The 21578-nt window shown below is 23.3% G+C and overlaps 10 protein-coding genes across 10 annotated transcripts; 5 read left to right on the forward strand and 5 right to left on the reverse strand.

Annotated features, from left to right (window-relative positions):
- Window positions 1-421: 421 nt before the first annotated feature.
- DICPUDRAFT_158538 (uncharacterized protein) lies at window positions 422-2714 on the reverse strand (the record flags this gene model as incomplete). The annotated part of the gene is made up of 2 exons (XM_003293600.1): window positions 422-1793; window positions 1879-2714. 2 exons carry the CDS (start codon window positions 2712-2714, stop codon window positions 422-424), a joined length of 2208 nt encoding a protein of 735 aa, XP_003293648.1.
- A 1406-nt stretch (window positions 2715-4120) lies between these two features.
- DICPUDRAFT_158539 (UDP-N-acetylglucosamine-dolichyl-phosphate N-acetylglucosaminephosphotransferase) lies at window positions 4121-5496 on the forward strand (the record flags this gene model as incomplete). Its single annotated transcript, XM_003293595.1, has 3 exons — window positions 4121-4362; window positions 4469-5138; window positions 5242-5496. 3 exons carry the CDS (start codon window positions 4121-4123, stop codon window positions 5494-5496), a joined length of 1167 nt encoding a protein of 388 aa, XP_003293643.1.
- Window positions 5497-5876: 380 nt separating this feature from the next.
- On the forward strand, window positions 5877-6148 carry DICPUDRAFT_158540 (uncharacterized protein; the record flags this gene model as incomplete). Its single annotated transcript, XM_003293596.1, has 2 exons — window positions 5877-5988; window positions 6057-6148. The coding sequence occupies 2 exons, from the start codon at window positions 5877-5879 to the stop codon at window positions 6146-6148; spliced, it is 204 nt and encodes a 67-aa protein (XP_003293644.1).
- A 758-nt stretch (window positions 6149-6906) lies between these two features.
- On the forward strand, window positions 6907-7153 carry DICPUDRAFT_158541 (uncharacterized protein; the record flags this gene model as incomplete). Its single annotated transcript, XM_003293597.1, has 2 exons — window positions 6907-6919; window positions 6990-7153. The coding sequence occupies 2 exons, from the start codon at window positions 6907-6909 to the stop codon at window positions 7151-7153; spliced, it is 177 nt and encodes a 58-aa protein (XP_003293645.1).
- Window positions 7154-7284: 131 nt separating this feature from the next.
- On the reverse strand, window positions 7285-8901 carry DICPUDRAFT_42327 (uncharacterized protein; the record flags this gene model as incomplete). Its single annotated transcript, XM_003293601.1, has 5 exons — window positions 7285-7813; window positions 7904-8108; window positions 8172-8409; window positions 8478-8604; window positions 8687-8901. The coding sequence occupies 5 exons, from the start codon at window positions 8899-8901 to the stop codon at window positions 7285-7287; spliced, it is 1314 nt and encodes a 437-aa protein (XP_003293649.1).
- A 363-nt stretch (window positions 8902-9264) lies between these two features.
- On the forward strand, window positions 9265-9510 carry DICPUDRAFT_42342 (uncharacterized protein; the record flags this gene model as incomplete). The annotated part of the gene is made up of 1 exon (XM_003293598.1): window positions 9265-9510. The coding sequence occupies one exon, from the start codon at window positions 9265-9267 to the stop codon at window positions 9508-9510; it is 246 nt and encodes an 81-aa protein (XP_003293646.1).
- Window positions 9511-10090: 580 nt separating this feature from the next.
- Window positions 10091-12094, reverse strand: DICPUDRAFT_158544 (uncharacterized protein; the record flags this gene model as incomplete). Its single annotated transcript, XM_003293602.1, has 2 exons — window positions 10091-10895; window positions 10965-12094. 2 exons carry the CDS (start codon window positions 12092-12094, stop codon window positions 10091-10093), a joined length of 1935 nt encoding a protein of 644 aa, XP_003293650.1.
- Window positions 12095-14529: 2435 nt separating this feature from the next.
- sarB (sarB, Sar1 GTPase) lies at window positions 14530-15317 on the reverse strand (the record flags this gene model as incomplete). Its single annotated transcript, XM_003293603.1, has 4 exons — window positions 14530-14709; window positions 14784-15011; window positions 15076-15142; window positions 15208-15317. 4 exons carry the CDS (start codon window positions 15315-15317, stop codon window positions 14530-14532), a joined length of 585 nt encoding a protein of 194 aa, XP_003293651.1.
- Window positions 15318-16117: 800 nt separating this feature from the next.
- Window positions 16118-17581, forward strand: DICPUDRAFT_42334 (uncharacterized protein; the record flags this gene model as incomplete). Its single annotated transcript, XM_003293599.1, has 3 exons — window positions 16118-16763; window positions 16881-17058; window positions 17128-17581. The coding sequence occupies 3 exons, from the start codon at window positions 16118-16120 to the stop codon at window positions 17579-17581; spliced, it is 1278 nt and encodes a 425-aa protein (XP_003293647.1).
- A 1154-nt stretch (window positions 17582-18735) lies between these two features.
- Window positions 18736-20753, reverse strand: DICPUDRAFT_42322 (uncharacterized protein; the record flags this gene model as incomplete). The annotated part of the gene is made up of 4 exons (XM_003293604.1): window positions 18736-19585; window positions 19658-20030; window positions 20204-20535; window positions 20617-20753. The coding sequence occupies 4 exons, from the start codon at window positions 20751-20753 to the stop codon at window positions 18736-18738; spliced, it is 1692 nt and encodes a 563-aa protein (XP_003293652.1).
- Between the last annotated feature and the right edge of the window lie 825 nt (window positions 20754-21578).

A 21578-nucleotide genomic window follows, 5' to 3' on the forward strand; every position in this document is an offset into this window, starting at 1 on the left:
TGGTATTTTCAGAAAATATACGAAAACTTTTTTTTTTATTTTTATTTTTTATTTTTATTTAATTTTTTAATTTTATTTAATTTTTTAATTTTATTTTTTTTTTAGGATCCATTTTTAACTTTGTGTCGACAGCAAGTTTTATTTGAAAAAAACTGTAAAGATATAATAGATACTTTCCCAAAAAAATTAGATATCTAAATTAAAAAAAAATTAAAAAAAATTAAAAATAAAAAAATAAAAATAAAAAATAAAAAAATAAAAATTAAAATAATGTTATATTATTAAAAAAAAATAAAATAATAAAAGTATCGGTTAAAAAATTTATCAAAAGGTTTTTATAATACGAAAAATAAAAAAAGAAAAAAAGTTTTTTTTTTTTTTTTTTTTTTTTTTTTTAGGTTTTATTATTAAAAATTAATAATTAATTTTGAGTATTACCTTCCAAAAGGGTTTTGCCCTCTTCAATCTTAGATTGAATCTTGCCAGAGTCAATAAGAGAAAATAATTCTTTTGGTTCACAAACGGATTCGATGATCATACCTGTTATTTTACCAGCTAATGAAGCATCGTTATCATATTTTGCTAATACTAAATTATAAATTTCTGAGCCAAGGGTTTCAGTAGCTTCCTCTGGAGTTTGTTTTAAAATTGATTCGAGAGTGATGTTTAAATTAGAAGTAGTAGTGGTAGTTGAAGTAGTGGTAGTAGTTGAGGTGATTTCGATTGATTTTGACTCTTCGACAACTGGGGTTGTTGATTTTTCAGTATTATTATTATTATCTTTATTAAATCTTGGTTTACCATTCATATTTCTTGGTTTATTACCTTTATAGCCATTTGATAAGCCATTGGTTGGTTTTGATGTATTATTACTATTAATATTTGATTTCTTAAATGTTGATGGTGTTGATGGTGAGGAAGATTTTAAGTAACGTGGATTTGAAGATGGTTGGGTATAAATGTGTGATGGTGAAGATGGTTGGGTATAAATTGGTGCAGTACCATGATAATATCTATTGCCATTTGGAATAAATGCAGTAGGATATTGATTACCATTAGCTACTGCGGCAACTGCATGAACAGATTTTGGATGATGACCATGATGAGCAACATGGTGACCATGGTGAGCAGCGTGTGGATGTGGAGCTAAAATATATTTTGAAGATTTATGTGATGGATTCGAATGATGAGCAGCATGATGAGCGGCATGATGTGAGGTTAATTGTTGCTCTTTGTTGCTTGATAAACTGACAGTAATTTGTTTATTGCCAAAGGTGAAACCATTTAAGGCTTCTAGGGCTTTATTAGCTTCTGAAACTTCGGAAAATGTAATAAAACCATAACCTTTATTTTTTCCACTTTCATCCTGAACAATCTTACAACCAATAATAGCGCCATGTTTTGAGAACTCTTCTTTAATTGTTTCTTTTTCAATTGATTCATCAATATTGCTTAAGAATAAAGTTTGGTCAGTTGTTTTTTTACGAAGCTCTGTTACACGTTCGATTTTATTTTTAACACGATCAAATGTAATTGGTTTACCATTAATTTGGATACTATCAGCTTCAACGGCCAATAGTTTTTGTGCATCTTCACAGTTCTTAAATTCGACTGTACCTAAACCCTTTGATTTACCTGTTGAATCAATCTTTAAAGTGCAAATTTCAATTTCGCCAAATTTACTTAATTCTTCTTGAATCATTTCTTGTGTAACACTTTCATCAGCATTTCTAAAGAATACTTTATTTTCTACTTTATATCTTTCTACTTTTGCAACAAATGGCTCACAGAAACTGTTATTAAAAAATTGGTAAAAAAAAAAAATATGTTAATATTAATTTTGTGCGAAATGAATAAAATTTGTTTGTAATACTTTACATTGGTTTGCCAAGTACTAATGTACCATTAATTCTTTCAATTGCTTTACCGGATGACTCTGAGGTTTCGAAATGAACATAACCGTAACCTTTTGAAATACCTTTTTCGTATTCAACTTTGCACGAAAGGATATTACCAAATGAACTGAATACATCGTATAACATTGCGTTGTCAACAGCCTTTTCTAAATTCTTTACAAAAACATTACCTACATTGGTTTTTCTTTTGGTTGGGTCACGGTAGCTCCACATAATACGGCATGGTTTACCATGGATCATAGAGTAATTTAAAGTATCGAGGGCTCTTTCAGCATCGTGGTTATTATAGAAATTTACATAAGCATAGCCAAGTGATCTATATGTATTAGAGTCACGACAGACATGGATTGAGGCAATGGCATTACGACCAACTTTAGAGAATAGTTCATTTAAAACAACCTCGTTGACATCAGAGGCTAAGTCACCAACATACAATGAAGTTAATTGTGATGGTTGGTAATTTGGTGGGAATTGTGGGTTAACAAATGCTGGTTGATGGTGATGACCATGGTGACCGTGATGAATATGAGCTGCTGGATGACCAACATATGCTAAATGGAGGCCTCCATTATGGTGATGATGGGTATGGTGATGGTGGCCATGATGAGATGGTTGATGGTGATGATGACCATGATAAGCTGGTTGATAATATTGTGGTTGTTGTGGTGGTGATTGACTATTAACTTGTTGGAAAGATGAATAGTTTGGTTGTGTTGGTTGAACAGTTGAAGTGGCTGATGATTCTTGTTGTGCAATTGCTGCCTCTGGTAATTCTACAATTGTTGTTTCTGAAACCATTTTTTATTTTTTATTTATTTGTTTATTAATTTATATTTCTAATTGTTTATTGTTTGATTATTAAATTATTTTAAACCTGTTTTAAAATAATAATAATAATAATAAAAGGAAATATTATTAATATTTGTGATTTAATAAATAAATATGAAAAAAAATTACAGAAAAAAAAAAAAAATTTTGAAAATTAAAAAATTTTTTAAAAATTAAAATTTTTTTTTTTTAAAAATTAACACACACTTTCATTTTTATAAAACACAAATACAGAAATTAAACAAACAAAAAAAAAAAAAATTTTTAAAAGGTCTTTACTTGATAAAATCTAAAATACCAAAGGACCCGACGACCATTTGAAATAAATAAATGAAGATTATTATTTCAAAATAAAAAATAAAATAAAATTTTATTTTTTAAAATGGATGATCAGCCAGGCAACCGAATGGCATAAAAAAAATTTTTCAAAAGAAATTTTTTTTTTTGTTTTTTTTATTATTACTTTATTTATTTATTTAATATAAACATTTACGTGTATGAAAAATAAGCTGATTAATCGAAACTTATTTAAAACTACAAATCGTTATAAATGATTGTGAAGTGATTGATAAAATTGCTTTTTAAATTCTTTGATTAGTTACCTTTTTTCTATGAAAACTTATGAATTTCCTTTTTCTAAAATTTAATTTATTATTTCAATATTTTTTTTTTTTTTTTGTTTTTTTTTGTTTTTTTTTTTTTGAAAACCAATAGTTAATAACAATGATTGGTAATAAATAAAAAATTATAAAATGAAAAACAAAAATTAATTATTACTTGATTATTATTATTTATATTATTTTGCAATAAACACAAACATAAACATAAAATAAATTTTTTTTTTTTTTTTTAAAAATTGTTTTTTTTTTTATTTTTTTATTTTTTTTTATTTTTCAAAAAACGATTTGGGGAAAAAAAAAATCAAAACATATTTCTTTTTTTATTTTTTTTATATGATTATAATTATTATTACAATAATGTGTTCTTTTTAAAAATTGAATTTAATGGCACAATAATGGGTTTATAATAAAATGAATTTTATTATCGATGTTATTACCAAAATAGAACCATTTATTAATTTTTTATTTTATTTTATTTTATGTTTATTATTTTCAAAACAAAATATTTTTATTGAAGTTTTAAACCAAAATTGTACTTTTAAAGAATTATTTTAAAATAATTGTTTTTTTAAATTAAGTAAATTCATTGTCAAATATTTTCTTGATTGAAAATAAAAAAAAATTTTTTTATGATTTTTTTTTTTTTAAATTTTTTTTTTTTTTTTTAAATTTTTTAAAATTTTTTTTTTAAATTAAAATTAAAAATAATATTTATTTATATAAATAATTTAATAAAGGGTACAATAAAAAAATAAAATGTTTGATAGATCTTTAATAGGGTTTATTGGTATTTGTTGTTTGCCACCAATTGTATTACTATATAATTTACCAAATTTATCATTACAATGGATTATTATACAAAGTGGTATATTCTCATTTGGTGCAGGTTTATTAACTTATAGATTAATTCCAACAATTTCGGAGTTAACATCAACAGCAAACCTCACTGGTATGGATTTAAATAAAAAAGGCAATCCAAAATATTCAGGTAAAAAAATGTATGTTTAAATGGATAGTTTTTTAAAACGATCATTAATAATAATAATAATTAAATAAAACAATAATAATTATAAAATAATATTTAAAATTAATTTTTTTTATTAGACCCGAATCATTAGGTATTTGTGTTTCAGTTGTTTATTTAGTTTGCGTTATTTTATTTCAATTATTCCAATGGTTTTCATTCCCAGAAACAGTTCAATTAAGTGAATATAATGCAGCATTAACAAGCATTTGCTTTATGATTTTATTAGGATTTGGTGATGATGTATTAAATTTACGTTGGAGATACAAGTTAGTTTTACCATTATTTGCAAGTCTTCCATTGTTGGTAGCTTATGCAGGTGGTACATCAGTTGTCGTTCCAGATATTAATTTCCCAGTTCCATTAAGAGAATGGTTAGGTATGACTTTTGACCTTGGTGTTTTTTATCGTATCTACTTGTTAATGTTAGCAATCTTTTGCACCAACTCAATTAACATTTTAGCCGGTATTAATGGTTTGGAGGTTGGTCAATCAGTTGTAATTGCAATTTCAATTATTGTTCACAATTTAATCGAACTTACCATCTCACCAAATTCACAACAACATCTCTTCTCATTGGTCTTGATGATTCCTTTCCTTTTCACAGCAATTTCTTTATTATTCTATAATTGGTATCCATCTCGTGTTTTTGTCGGTGATACTTTTACATATTTCTCTGGTATGTGCTTTGCTGTTGTTGCCATTCTTTGTCATTTCAGTAAAACTTTATTATTATTCTTTATTCCACAAGTAAGTAGCCTTGATAGTATATAAAGGTTAATTAAAAGTTTATTAATAATTTTTTATTTATTTTTTTTTTTTTTTTTCATTTTAAATTTGCGCCATTTTTTAGATTTTAAATTTCCTTTATTCGACCCCACAGTTATTCGGAGTTATTCCATGTCCAAGACACAGAGTACCAAAATATAATCCAACTACCGACAAAATGGAGGCTATTCCAACTAATTTAACAATTATTAACTTGTTATTAATGGTTACCGGTCCATTATCTGAAAGAAAACTTTGCATCTATTTATTAATTTTCCAAGGTTTATGTTCATGTATCGGTTTTGGTGTCAGATATTTTGTAGCTCCATATTTTTTCTAAACTATAATTCTTATTTATAATAGCAATTAATATTTAAAAAATACTAATTATTATTTTTAAAATAATAAATAAAATAAAAACAAATAATATATTATTACAAATAATAAATAAAATAAAAAAATTTATTAATTGTAGATTTTTATTGGGTTTTATTTATTCTTGTTATTATTTATTTTATCATTATTTATTTATCATTATTTTTTATTATTTTTATTATAATCAAAATTTAAAATATCAATTTGATTCAGGATGCCAGGCAAATTTTATTTTTTTTTTATAATTTTATTTTTTTTTTAAAATTTTTTTTTTTCAAAACAAAAACCATCTTAGCATTTTTTTTTTTTTTTTTTTTTCATTTTTTACAAATTTTTATACCCACAATGTCAGTTAACAGAAATATTTTATCTATTGTAGTTTTATTATTCTTAGTTTTCACCGTTGCTTACTCTGTTGAAACTACCCAACAAATTCAACTTGAAGCTTCAAAGAAATGTAAAAATTAAAAAATTTTATGTTGTGCCCTTTCATACATTACTAATTCTTTTTCATTACTATTATAGACTGTGCTTCCTTAAGTAAATTCGATTGTATTTTAAACGAATTAACAAAGTTTACATGTATTTGGTTAAATAATAGATGTGAAGTTTACTAAAAAAAAATAAATAAAATTTTATAAAAAAGGTAATTTAGCTTTTTTTTAAATAAAATATTTCTATTTTTTTTATTATCAAAAAAAAAAAAGAAAAAAAAAAACAACAATTGTATCTTATTTTATCACTATTGTTACGAGTTTATAAGATATTCTAAAAATAGAATTTTGTTATATTATTATTGTTATATTAATAGTTTTATTATTGTTGGTGATTCTTTTAAAGGGTTAATAACAACACCAAAAACAATAATATATAGTTATTACCATAAATATAGAATATAAAAATAGAATAAACATTTTAATTTCAAACCATAAATAAAATAAATGTAAATTTAAATTTTATTTTTATTTTTTTGTAAAATTCGTATTTAACACAAATAATTTTTATACCCTTTTTTTTTTATTTTCAACAACCCACCACACTTTTAACCCCAATACTATTTGAATACAAATAAACATTCCATTTTATTTTTTAAAATGGGGTAAAGTTATTGAGTAAGGAGCTATTTTTAGCTTTTTATAAGAGTGGGTTTAGATTAGATAAATAGTTTTTTTTGTTTAATACTTTTAAACTTTTATGAGTATAAAGTTTTGTTTAATTAATTTTATTAAATTAAATCTAATAAATTTTCAAATAATATTTTTCTTTTTTTTTTTTTTTTCTATTTTTTTTTATCAAATTCGATTTATATAAAATGAATTTTTTTTTTATTTTTTTAAACATATTGACAAGTTTAAAACTCTAATATCTAAAAAAAATGTCTTTGTTAAGTAAGTTATATAATATTATCAAAACTATCCAATTAATATTTATTCCTAACCTTTTTTCTTTAAATTTTAGGAAATATTACATCAAATATATATGAAGTTCGTTATATTAATTCAAATATAAACAATAGCTTTAATAACAATATCGATCAAACAATAAGAAATAAGATCTCGACATCTGGCTCCGACACATCATATAGATCAAGATGCAGATGGATTGGGCTTTATGTCTTTTAAAAAAAAAACCAAAAACCAAAAACCAAAAATAAAATAAAATTTCTTTTTAAAAATATTTTTAATTTGCTATTTTTTATTATTCTTTAAAATACTATATAAACACTATATTGTATATATCTTTTATTTATATTTTATTCCTTTTTTTTATATAGCGAAACTTGTTTTTCAATATTCTTAACTCTTTCGATTAAAGTTGGGTGGGAGTGATGGTAGGCACTAAAATATTCATCATAAATTAAACAAGAGTTTTCTTTGAAATGAAGTTTGTATAAGTGTTCGCAATCTAAGAAACCCAATTGAACAGCATAGTTATCGGCTTGGTATTCATAACGTCTTGAAAAAATATTTAAAATCAAAGTGAAAATACGGCCAACTGGGCTATAGATCAAAGAGAATAAAACTAAACCAATGAAAACTGAATTCTTTGATGACTCAAACCCAAATTGTTGATAAAGACTATTGTCATTAATGAACAAGCTAAAAATGTATAAAAATCCAACTAAATAAAATTGAAGTACAACCATTTGCTTTAAAGAATGTGACATTTTATAGTGTCCAAATTCATGTCCCATCACTGCTAAAATCTCTTCTCTTTTTAATTCTTTAACCAAAGTATCATATAAAACAATTCTCTTTTTACCAAACAAACCATAAAAGTATCTGTATTATATTTTGATTGTAATTAAAAAAAATAAGATTATTAATATTTATAATCTCTAATATATAAAAATTTAAAAAACCTATACTAACGCATTCATATGGCCATCTCTCTTTGAGTTATCAACAACAAAAATGGTTTCTTTTGAGGCTGGGAAGCCAACTCTTTCTGAAAGCTTATAGATAGCTTCGCCTAACTCTCCATCAACTGGGGTATATTTATTAAATAATGGTTGGATATAGTTTGGAATAATTGTAATAGATGCTAATGTGATACATACTAAAACTCCCCAACAATCTATAATAAAAATATTTAAATTAGTAAATTGAGCTTTAATCTTTTGTTAATTTAGCTACTTACATAACCAGAGTTGTGGACCAGCCCAATTAATAATATAAATAATTAATGATAATATTGGAATACCAAAAACAAATACTAATAAAGTTGAAATAATTTTATCTTTGATGAATAGGCCAATGGTCATACGATTGAATCCAAACTTTTCCTCTAAAACAAATTGGAAATAATATGATTCTGGTATTTCTGTAACTGATGAAATTAAAATGGCAAAAACAAATAAAACTATGGATCTCAAAATCTTTGTTGAATGGGAATAATGAATTAATATCACTATATATTACCAATAAATAATGTTAAAATACGTACTTCATTTGAATAACCATAATGTTCGATTATTCTTAATGATAAATCCCAAAAATATGGGTATACTGGGTAATAAAGACATAAAAATGATACAAGAGTTCCAATTGTATTTGTTATAGTTGTATAGGTCCTATTAAAATTTAAAAAAAAAAAAAAAAGGCAATATTAGTATATATAAATAATGATTGACGATTGATAATAATGATACCTACAATTTTGCTTTGCTATACTTTTGCGATTTTATAAATTCTTCATGAGTGATTTTATCTTTGACATAATCTGGTATAGTTGTAATACGGTATTTTTTAAATTGTCTGTAGTTTAAATACATTGAATAAAAATATTCAACTGACAATGAAAATAAAACAAAATTGAAATAGTTTAATCCCTTTTCATTTGATAGTGATAAAAATTCCTCTAACTTCATGATTGCAAAATTTATAAAAATAATGATAATTAAAAAATTAAAAAAAAATTTTCAAACACTTTTTAAAATTTTTTTTTTTACAATTTTAAAATAATTTAATTTTTTTAATTAAGTGGGAATTCTTTTAAAAACCATAATTTTGTAAATATATTTAATTTATTACAATAATTATTATTTATTCTATTTTTATTTCTTTCCTATTGTTAGTAATTCTTTTGGTGATAATCGTTGCGTGTAAAAAAAAAATTAAAAAAAAAATAATATTTTTTTAATTTTTTTAATTTTTTTTTAATTTTTTTTTTTTTTTTTAAAAAAAATATTTATTATTTTTTTCATTTAAACTAAAAGCTTTACAAAGTAATAATGTCACAAAAAGAAATTGTTTTACATTTATATCGTTCTTTCCTTAGAGCATCAAATAAATTTTCAAGCTACAACTTTAGAGAATATGCTTTACGTAGAGTTGCAACTGGTTTCAGAGAAAATAAAAATAAAAACGAATCAGAAACTAAAGATTTAATTAAAGAATCAATGAAGGATTTAGAAATGGTCAAGAGACAATCTTTAATCAATTCAATGTATTCAAAGAATAAATTAGTTGTCGAATAAATATTTTTTTTTACATAAATAAACAAATACCCAAAAAATAATTTTTTAATGTCAATATTTTAAAATTAAATAGTAATAATAAACAAATAAACAAATAAACAAATAAACTATCATTAACGAATCTTCAGAAAATATAATATTAAAAACATTATCCAAAAATTCAAATAAACTTAAATAAAATTCAATTGTAAATAGTTAGATTTAAAACAAATTAGACAATAAAAACTTTCATTTTTTTTTAGGCTGCATAAATAAAGAAAAAATAAAACCATATATAGTTTTTTTTTAAAAAAAAAGATATTACAAATTTGATTTTTATTTTATTTTATTTTTAGATCTAGATACAAAATCTTCTTTTCCATCTCTTGATTTTTTTTGTTATTTAAATTTATTTTGTTTTGTTTTTTTTTTATTAAAAAAAAAAAATATTATTACAATTGATAATGTTGTTATTGTCAAGTTGGGTTATTCTATGAAACGATTAATATTTCTATTATTATCTATTATTATTTATGGATGTATTTTTTTATAGCTATTATTATATATAAAATTAAGTTGTTATTATTATTATTATTATTATTTAAAAACCAGAGTTCATTAAAGAATTTGTAAGGAAAATCTTTTTAAGTATATTTTCCATATTATCTCTTGAATCTGCTTTTTTAATGAAGGGGTGTTTGAGTAAATCAGCGGCTGTGGCACGTTCGGCTGGATCCATTTTTAAGCAAAGTGATAAAAAATCTTTAAAGCAATCGGACCAAATTCCTGGATCATCGAAACCAGTGGCACCTTCAGTGGCGACAGTAAACATAGCCTTGACAGCACTTTCCATCATTGGTGGACGTTGATTGGCCATTTCTAAAAGTGAAATGGCAAAACTCCATATATCGACAGGTGTTGAATGTGGTTTTTGTTGAATCATTTCTGGTGCCATCCAAAATGGTGAACCTACCATGTGAGTTGGTGATGAAGTTTGAACGTCCTCGCAAAGACCAAAATCAATTAATTTAACTTTACCCTCTACACTCATCATGATATTTGCGCTCTTTAAATCTCTATGAACCATACCATTTTCATGGAGATATTGTAAACCTTTTAAGAGTTCTTTAGCAACGTAAGCCAAATTATTTTCATTGAATTTCCATGCTTTGGCAGCTTCTTCAAATGTACCACCTTCCATAAATTCCATAATAATCCATAAATTACTGTCTTTATCTATATGACATGTATGTAATTTTACAATATTTGGATGATCACATTTCGCTAAAATTGCTGCTTCTCTGTAATTTTGTTGTTGCTGTCTCTTTGTTATATGTGGCATTTTTTTAATTGCTACTAATCTCTTTTCTTTTGTACTTTTTGCAAAATAAACTGTTCCGAAACCACTTTATAAAAATAAATGAAATATTAATATTTAAACACTAAAGAGAAAATTTGAAAATAATATAACTTACCCTTTACCAACTTGATCAGAATCTTTATACATTTTTTTTAAAACTTGTGGTTCAACATGTTCAACTAAGCTTTCACCATCGTTAAATCTTTCTGAAACAAATTTCTTTCTTGGTTCTCTTGGTGGTTCATCTACTAATTTGAAAAATCTACCAGTTCTAAAATGTAAAACATATGCTAAAATTTGTATATTTTTTATTAATTTTTCCTCGGGTATACCAGAAATTCTTATTAACTTTTGGCAATCATCTGGGAAATCGGTAATTGTGGCAATTGTTATAACTTCTTTTTCAACTGGTTTATGTTCTTCTGGTGGGTGTTCTGGAGTTGTAGATTTTTGACCACTTTGATTTGTTGGGACACTTCCTGGTGGAATGACTAATGTAGATCTATGTGGTCTTTGATGTGGTGTCGATGGAGCTGATGATGGGTGATCTTTACTCTTTCCACCACCTAATTTAAGTTTAAATTTACTTAATGTACTAACTAAAAGTGATGTTGATGATTGGGATGGTTGTGTTGATGATATTGAGTTTTGTTTAGTTGGTGATGTATTATTGGTAGTTGCTGGGGTGGTGGTAGTAGTGGTGGTAGTTGTAGTTGTATTATTACTACTATTGCTATTATTATTATTGGTAGTAGTGGTAGTATTATTATTATTGTTACTTTCAGATATATTTGTTTGTGATGGTGATGATGGTAATGTATTATTTGGAGTTGATAGGGTATTGCTTGCTTGTTGTTCAGATGATTTCTTTTCACTTGTTTGTAAACTTTGTAAATTTTCACTTGATGGAACAGGTGTGGTAAGAGAGGAATCATTAGTAGTGGCGATACTAATATCATTATTATTTAAATGTGACTGTTTGGTTGCTGGAGTTGATGAAACTGCTGAACCTGCTATATCTGTATTTGAAGTAGATTGATGAATTTGACCATTTGATGCTGATGGATGTAATAACCCATTTGATTGATGATTTTCTGAATGATCTGCACCATCATCTTTTATTTTATTTGAATGTTCAGATTTACCACTTTCTTCCTCTTTAATTGTTTTATCGGCTTGCTCTTGGTCATTTTGTTGTTCATTTGGTGATGAAAAGAATGTTTTTGCTTTTTTAAAAAACCCCATTTTTATATATATATACTAAAAGATGAACAAAAAGAAAAATATATTTAAAATTAGTTTTTCCTCCTTTTAATTTGTATGGTGTTGTTATTGTTGTTTTTTAAAGTTATTTGGTTTTTTTTTTTTTTTCTATTGATATCTTTCTTGTTACACAAATAAATAATTAAATTAAATTAAAATAACAAAAATTTTAAAAATATATAATTAAAAATACAAAAAAAAAATACACAAAGATATTATATTTAAAATAATAATTTATATTTTGTTTAAATTAATTGATATAAAAGTAGACAATAATGTACACATAAATAATAAACCCCCAAATTAATATTTATTATTCTTTATTTAATAATAGAAAAAAAAATTTTAAAAAATTTAAAAATAAAAAAAATATTAAAAAAAAAAAAAAAAAAAACACACACAAACAGAGCAGAAAAGTACCATTTAAAAAAAAAAAATAAAAATTTTTCATAAATAGATTAATGATAGTGAATTTTGTTTTTGTTTTTTTTTTAAAATAATTTTCACACACGCACACACAAACTGTTAATTGTTGCTATTTTGTTTGTGTAATTATTATTATGGTGCGTTTATTTTAATTTGATTTTAAAATTTTTTTTTGTATATTTTTAGAACACTTTTTATTTATTTCATTATATATGATGGGGTGTTAAAGGCTTTTTTATTTCTTGAAATGATGGTGTGAATGTATGTGTGTGTGTGTAGATATGCATATTTTTTATTTTTTTTTTTGGGGTGTGTGAAAATAAAATAAAAAAAGGTATATGATAAATAAATCTGATATAGTTTTTTTTTCACACCAATACATTTTAACGTTAAATAATTTTGTTATGCAGAAATATAAATATCATTAGATAGATATATTAAAATATATAAGATTAAATTATTTTTTTCTTATTGCATTATTTTATCATTATTACTGTATTATTTTATTATTTATTTGAGATATTTTTAGAAAAAAAAAAAAAACAGTTATTAAATAAAAAAAGTTATAATAATTTATTAATATAATAATTACTATTATTATGATTATTATTTTTTATTATTATTATTATTTACTATAATTATTATTATCAATTACTATTATTATTAATAGATTATTGTTTTTATCGCTTCATATTAACAATAATAATAAATATGAACATGATGAATTTTATATTTTTTTTTTTAAAAAAAAAAAAAACAATTTTTTGGATGATTTTGGTGTTATATGGAAAATTTCATTGATTTTATCTTTTATAAAATTTTATATGAGTTTTATATTTATTTTCCATTTAATTGATTTTATAATGATTTGGTTGTGAAGATGGATGAAAACAAACAAAAAAATTCCAAAAAAAAAGAAAGAAAAAACAAAATATATAATATGATTTTTTGTAAGTATCACGATTATGATGTTTATATGGTTTATTTTTGTGGGGGGTGAGGGTTTGAACTGTGCTATTTTGTATATGAAAAAAAAAGATAAAATGGATGATATTTCTAAAAAAAACAAAAAAAAAAAAACAAAAAAAAATCGAGTATTACCTTTTTTCTAAATATTTGATTTCTATAAAACTATTGTGTCTAAAACCTGCTGCTATTCAATTTCGAAATTTCCACCTAAAAATAGCTATAATATGCAATATTACAACAAGTTTAATGGTTTGAAAAAAATAAAATTGCTATAATAAGATACAAATTGACTATTTATAAAGTGATTTGTGCTTTTTTATTTTAGTTGATTTCTATTAAAAATGGAAAAATACTATTGTGAGTGGGTGAGATGGATATGTGTATTTATTATCTATGAAACAACAATAATAATAACAACATAAAATAATTGTACAATTATTATTTATAGTATGTAATGATATGTTATGACAGTGAGAATAAAAAGTCAGATGATACACAACTATAATAAAACAACCACATAAAAAAAATAAAATAAAATAAAATAAAATAAAATAAAAAAAAACAAATAAGTTAGGTAGCTTTTTTCGCTATAGCAGTTAAAAAAAGAAAAACATAAAAGTATTTTTAAAAAAAATAAAAAATAAAAAAATAATTTTTTTTCATTTTTTTTTTTTTTTTTTATTTTATAAAAATTTTTTATTTATTTTTTTTTTTTTTTTTGAAATACCCTAAAAATAGTATGTGAGATAATCAGATTCTAATAGACAAAAAGAGGATTAAAATGGTTTATACGTTGATTTATTTAAATGCAATTACAGTACTGTTTATATAGTCTTCGTATTTTATTATTTTTTTATTTTTACTTTTTTATTTGTAATTTTTTTTTTTTTTAAGTATTTATAAACATTAATATTTTATTTAAATTTTAAAAAAAAATTTATTTTAAAAAAATATGGATTTGAATTTTTCATTCTGTTTATTTTTTTATTTTTTTTATTTTTCTGGGAATTTATAGTGATTATTTAATTATTGGCATTAACAATATCCACACAATTGCTTAACCAATCAACCATTTCTTTTATTCCTACTCTTTTGAGCGAACTAAACATCAAACAATCCAATGGTCTATCAGGTCTGTTCAAACCAAGGCCAAATCTTCTAATATCCAATTGGTCTATCAAACTTTCTCTTCCTATAGCTTCCTATTATTTATAAATAAAAATAATAATAAAAAATTAGTATTTTAATAAAATAAATACGAAAATAATCTACACACCTTAGCATCAATCTTTGATCCTAATACCAAAATTGCTGAATTTTTTAAATTTTCGTCTTCAAGCAAATCATGAATTTCTGACTTTGATTCAATAATTGATTGTGGATCTGTTGAATCTACCATGAAAAGAATAATTGTTTTTGGATCTTGTGTATAGTTTTTCCAAATATTTCTTAAAGCACTCTGACCTCCTAAATCATATGCAGTAAAGTTAATATTTCCATATGTCTGTAATATATAAGTTTGGTTAATATTTTATTTTTAAAATTTTTTTTAAATTATCCACACCTACAAAACTATCGTTATGTGGTCTTTGTGTTGGATTATGTGCTTTAACAGCACCATGAACTAATAAATGTCTTTTTTTTAAAAAATACAAAAAGTTAATATCTATAAATATTTTTTTAAAATTAAAAATACTTGCAATAAAGTTGTTTTACCAGCATTACCAAGCCCTAATATAACAATTTTGGCATCTTTTTTAAAAAAACCTAGCCATAAAAATAAATTATAAAACCAATCAACAAAAAACATTTTTGATGCTTGTTATTGTAGTATTTGTATTCTGTATAATATTTATATTATTTACTAAAGAAATAGTTATTAATATATGAGTTGTTTTGTAATAAAAATAAATTGATTTTTTTATTTATATTCGTTTAATTAATTTATTAAATTTGGAAAAAAATAAAAAAAATAAAAATTTAAAAATGAGTCAATGCAAATAAAATTTTTATTGCAAGGTCAATTTAAACAGCAAATGTTATTTATTTTGTAAAAAATAAAAAAGGAAAATATTTGATTTTATATAATGAATCATTGTGGAATAATAAAAAAAAAATAAAAAAAAATGGGGTGTAGGATTTATATTGTGTTTATGTGTTATTTGTGCATGTAGCACACTGTTAATATTGTTGAAATAAAAAACCATTTGGTATTATAAATAACATAATAGGATAGAAAGTTACTTTTTTAATTGATATTACTATAATTATTTAACTTTATATAAAATAGGTTATTTAATGTATAAGAAAATGAAGTAGATAAAAATATAATTGATAAAAGATAATTGACTAGTTCGCTAATATAGGTGCTTTATGTATATATGTGGTTATCTATTTATATATTTGTTTATTTATATATATTTGTATTATATTTATATATATTTATATTATATTTATATATAATTATTATAAGTGTGTATTTATTAAATATAAAATAATAATTAAAAAAATTTAAAAAAATGTTTTTTTTTTTCATTTTTTTTTTTTTTTTAATTTTCTTTCATTTCAAAAAATTATTTTAAAAATAGTAAAAAAAAATAAACATTTATAATGACGTCGAACCAAAACGAATATAATTATAATAATAATAATAGCGATGATGAAAGTAATGATTTATCAAAAATAAATAATAATGGTTTTAGATTTGATAATTCTAATCAACAACAATATTTACAACAATTTTCAAATTTCGAAAAACACGATAATTTTTTTAATAACCAACAACAGCAACAGCAACAGCAACAGCAGCAATATCGACAACAAAACCAACAGCAACAGCAACAATATCGACAAAGACAAAACTATACACAACAGAACAATTATAATCCTTATAGATTTAATAACAATAACAATAAAAATGATTCATATATTAGAAAACAAAATGAAATAGTAAAATCACATTATGACCATAAACAAAATATACCTATCCATATAAGATCAAAAAGCAAAATCATTTCATTAAAAAACTTAAATAATTGGGTAAAATCAATCCTTATTCAGGAATATTCAAAACCAAATACAATTGTATTCGATATTTGCGGAGGTAAATTAGGCGATTTACAGAAATGGATTAAAGCACAGATCAAATCTTTAGTAGTTGCAGATATATCTTTAGAATCTTTAAAACATGGCGTAGAAAGATACAATCAGGCATTAAACCATATTCACTTTGATATTAAAATGATTGCTGTGGACTGTTTCTCACAAAAACTGCTCGAATCATTCCCAAAAGAAAAATCTCAACAAAAGAAGAAAAAGAATATAGACGAAGATGATGGCGATGATAGCGAAAGCGATGATAGTGACAGTGAAGATTATGATAGTTTCGATAATAATAGTTTTTTAAAAGTAGATTTGGTCAGTTGCCAATTTGCCTTGCATTATTCATTTAGAACCAGAGAAAGTGCCATGCAACTTTTAAAGAATGTTTCATCAGTTTTAAAAGATGGTGGTTATTTCATCGGTACAATTCCAAATGCCTGCCTAATTGTGTAAGTAAAATAATTTTTATGAATCTACATTTATATTTACTAACCTATATATTAATTTGTAAAAAATAGTAAAAAACTAAGAGAGGCAAAATCAAATAGATTTGGTAATGAAGTTTATTCAATCGAATTTAAAGATAAAGAACCAACATTCTCAGCATTCGGGTGCGCATATAAATTTTATTTGGAAGATGCAATTGACTTTTTAGAAGAATATTTAGTCCACATGGATGTCCTAGTTGAAATGGCAAAAGAGTTCCAATTAGAATTAGTTTTAGAATCCAATTTTCACGACTTTATTTATGAAAAATCAAAATCCCATTATGACCTCTTAAGAAAAATGAATTGCTTTAATCAAAATCATACAGTATCTCAAGCCGAATGGGAAGCATTAGGAATATATAAAGCTTTTGTATTTAAAAAAGCCTCAACCCATAACCATAGTAATGATCAAGATCAACAGAATCAACCGGAACCAAATAAACCCCAAAAAATATCCGAAGAAGATATTATTGTACATTTATAAACCATTTTATAAATATTTTTTTTTTTTTTCTAAAAAAGTAATTACACAAAATTTTAATTTATTTTATTCAACTGGTTTATTATAAATATATTAATAGGATCCCAAATAAACAATTTTAGTTACAAAAAAATTTTATAAAAAATAATACTATGGTTTTTTTTTTTTTTTAAGTTAAAGTGAATCAATTCATCTCTTTCTATTTTTTAAACTTTATTAATTAAAATTATGAATTTTTTTTGTTATTAAATTTTCTGTTATTATATATACTGAAAAAATATGTTATCTAAAAAAATAAATTTTATAAAGTGTGATAATATTTTAAATTTTAAATCGATTATTATAAATTGATTAGTTGATAAAAATATTGAAAAAAAATTGAAGAGGAAGCATGATTGGGGGGTTTTTGTTGTTGTTGGTTTGTTGGTTGTTGGTTATTTTTGTTACATTTTTTAAAATATATTAGTTAATACCAAATGTTAATTGGTTAACCAAATAAAATTTAAAAAAAAACAAAGGATAAAGCCTAGTTTTGATTTTTGATTTTAAAAAAACCCAAACGCTAGACTTTTTTAATCTATATATATTTATAAAAAAAAAGGAGGTGAGGGTGCGTATACATATTTACATCCATAATCGGCTAAGATAATGGAGCTTTTGCAAGCTGAGTAGTTTTAACTAAAAGTAGTAAATAAAAAATATTTAAAATTTGATATATTTGAGAGTAAATGATGATTGATTTAACTCGAATAATACTACAGGGAAAAAAACGGAAAGCAAGAAAAAGGAGCAGCAAAACTGAGAGGTGGACTTTTAACGGACAGGGACAATATTGACTTGGAGGGAAAAATTTTATATTGGCCAATGGATTTATGCATCGGACAATTGAACTGACGGACTAAGAATTTATATACATTACATAAGGTTTTAAGTTATATAATATAAGCGGGCGCAATTTGATTATTATTTTTTTTTTTTTTTTTTTTTTTCTGTTTTTTTTTTTTTTTTTTTTTATATTTTTAAAACAATATACAATGGAAATTCTGGCTATTTAATAACTATATGTTTTGATAATATGATGATTATTTAATATATGTAAATGTAATAGTTGGAATGTAACATAAAGTATAATTGTTTTAAAAAAAGAACAATTTGGTTTAGTGAATGATGAGTGGGGCTGATAAATTATTGAAACTAGATGATGAAGTGGTTCTTTGTTTCTTTGGTGGTTGAAGGAATGGATTTAAAGAGACTGAATCTTGTTGTTGTTGTTGTTGGTTGTGTTGTTGGATCATGGCTTTAATTGGAGTGTAAAGACTGGTATGGGTATAATAATCTTCATCTTCATCGCTTGAAAAGTCTTCGACCTCTTCTTCAGTGTAAAATTCATCTTCTTGATCTTCTTCTTCTTCACTTTCATATTCACTTTCGGTTTCACTAGTGCAATAGTTTCTAATATCATGAACCAAATCCAAAGATCTTTTTAAATAATTTCTGTTGTTTAATTGTTGTTGTTGTTCTTTTAATTGTTGTTCTTTTTGTAATTGCTCTTGTTTTATTCTTTCTTGTTCAAGTTGTTGTTGTTTTATTTTTTCTTGTTCTTGTCTAATTTTTTCATTTTCTAATTTTATTTTCATTTCTTCTTCTTGTTGTTTTCTTAAAAGTTCTTTTTGTCTTTGTTCTTCTTTTTGTTTCTTTAGTCTTTGTCTTTTTAACTCTTCTTGTTTCTTTTGTTCTTCTTGTCTTTTTAAGTCTTCTTGTTTCTTTTGCTCTTCTTGTTGTTTCTTTAATTCTTCTTGTTTCTTGGCTTCAACTTCTTGTTGTTGCATTCTTTTTTGTACAGCTTCTAAAACATGAATTGGCTGGTAGCCTGGCATATTTTCTGGTTTAAATGGTAATGGGGAATTGGTGAAAAATGGTGATTGTAAAGCTTGTTCTGCTGTTAATCTTTTCTTTGGATTTAATGTTAATAAACCTTCTAATAAATCAATAAAATCTTGTGTAAAGCTAATTTTAAAAGAAAAAAAAAAAATGATTAGTAAATAATTTTAATTTTATTTTTTATATAAAAATACCTACTTTTTAAATACAGTTTTTAATCTATTTGGGTAAACTGGTAAATGTGAAATTTGATTATAGTTTGGTAAATGTGAAACATTTTCCCAAATATCTTCGGTTGGAGTACCACATAATTTACAAATAGCTTCGAGTTGTTGTTGTTCTGATGAACCTGGTAAAAAGTTACGTGAAGTTACTAATTCGATTAATACGCAACCAATAGACCACATATCAACTTCTGGACCATATTGAGTGGCACCAAGTAATAACTCTGGTGCTCTATACCATAAGGTAACAACTTTACTTGAGAAAACTGATCTTTTTACAAAAGATGTAGCAGTACCTAAATCACCAATAAACAATGAACCTTTATTATTTACAAGTAAATTTGCAGCTAAAAAAAAAAAAATTTAGTAATTGGATAAAATAAAAAAATTTAAAAATTGTAAAATCAAAAAAAAAAATTAAAAAAATTGGGAAAAATTAAAAAAAAAAAAAAACGAAATTGGTGTGTAAATCTTGAAAAAAAAAACAAAGTAAAAAATACGAAATTGAACGGATAATTACCTTTAATATCACGATGCATAACACCATTCTTATGAATTTCATTTATACCTTCTAATAATTGTTTGAAATAACATTTAACTTGAGGAATTGAAAGTCTATGTTCACTTAAAAGACCAGATAAATCATGTTCGAAATAAGGGAAAACGATGACATATTCGCTGGTTTCGTAGTTTGTATAGATATCAATAATTGGTGTTATATATGGAATGTGCTTTAATTGAAGTAATAATGTGCATTCTTCTTTTGAGGCTCTATCGTTTTCGCTCCAACCCTTAAAGTTTTTTAGAGCGACCAATTCTTCAGTATCTTTTTTAATGGCTTTAAAAACAGATCTAAAAAGAAAAAAAAAAAAAAAGAAAAAAAGGTTTAATTTATGTCAAAAAAAATACGTTTTAAAATAAATTAATACATACCCTGATATACCTTCACCGATTTTAGAAATAACTTGATAATTATCCTTTATCTTCTTTGATGTATTACCAATAATACTCATTCCTGGTAGAGATGATGTAGTAGTTTGATTATTTGAACTAGCACTTTGCGATGGCATTTTTTTTTTATCTGTGTTTTTATTTATTTGTTAATTAAAGTGATTGTTTATTATTTATTTTTTATTATTTATTATTTATTTATTTTATTGTTATTGTTTATTATTTATTGATTAATTTTGTATTATATAATGATAACAAGTTTCAATAAAGATTTGAGTTAGAGATTGGCGAGTCATTCAAATTCAACAAGTCACGTCAGGAGTAGGAGGAGATGACAGAGATGAACGTTGATTTAAATTTATTAATTTATTTATATAGATAAAATGAATTATATATATAAGAGAAATATAAATTTTTTTCGGTAAGTTTGTTGAAAAGACAGATGGTAAAAAAATTAAAAAAAAAATAAATAAAAGTGTTAAAAACGAACGAACTTTAAAAATTTTTTTTTTTTTTTTTTTTTTTTTTTTGAGGGAAATAAAAAAAGAAAAAAAAACCAAAAAAAAATAAAAAATAATTTAATTTAAAAAAAAATAAAAAAAAAACAAACAATTTAAAAATGGATTTTTTTCGTATTTATTATAAAAAATATTGATTAAATGATAATATTGATTATGTGTGTTGTGGATGTGAGAATTTTGATATGTTGAATTTATGTGGATTGCTATTAAAATAAGATTACTATTCGTGATTTACTTCTATTATTTTATTTTTTTTTTTATTTTTTTTTTTATAAAATTCAATATGATCATACAACAATTTTAAAATTATTTTTTCCTTTTAATCTTGAATATAAAAGAAAAAAATAAAAAAAAAAGTTTTTCACACCTTATTTGTTTTTTTAACATTAAAAACAAAAAAAAATAAAAAAAATAAAATAAAAT

The sequence above is a fragment of the Dictyostelium purpureum genome, assembly GCF_000190715.1.
Source record: "Dictyostelium purpureum unplaced genomic scaffold DICPUscaffold_450, whole genome shotgun sequence".
Lineage (NCBI taxonomy): Eukaryota > Evosea > Eumycetozoa > Dictyosteliales > Dictyosteliaceae > Dictyostelium > Dictyostelium purpureum.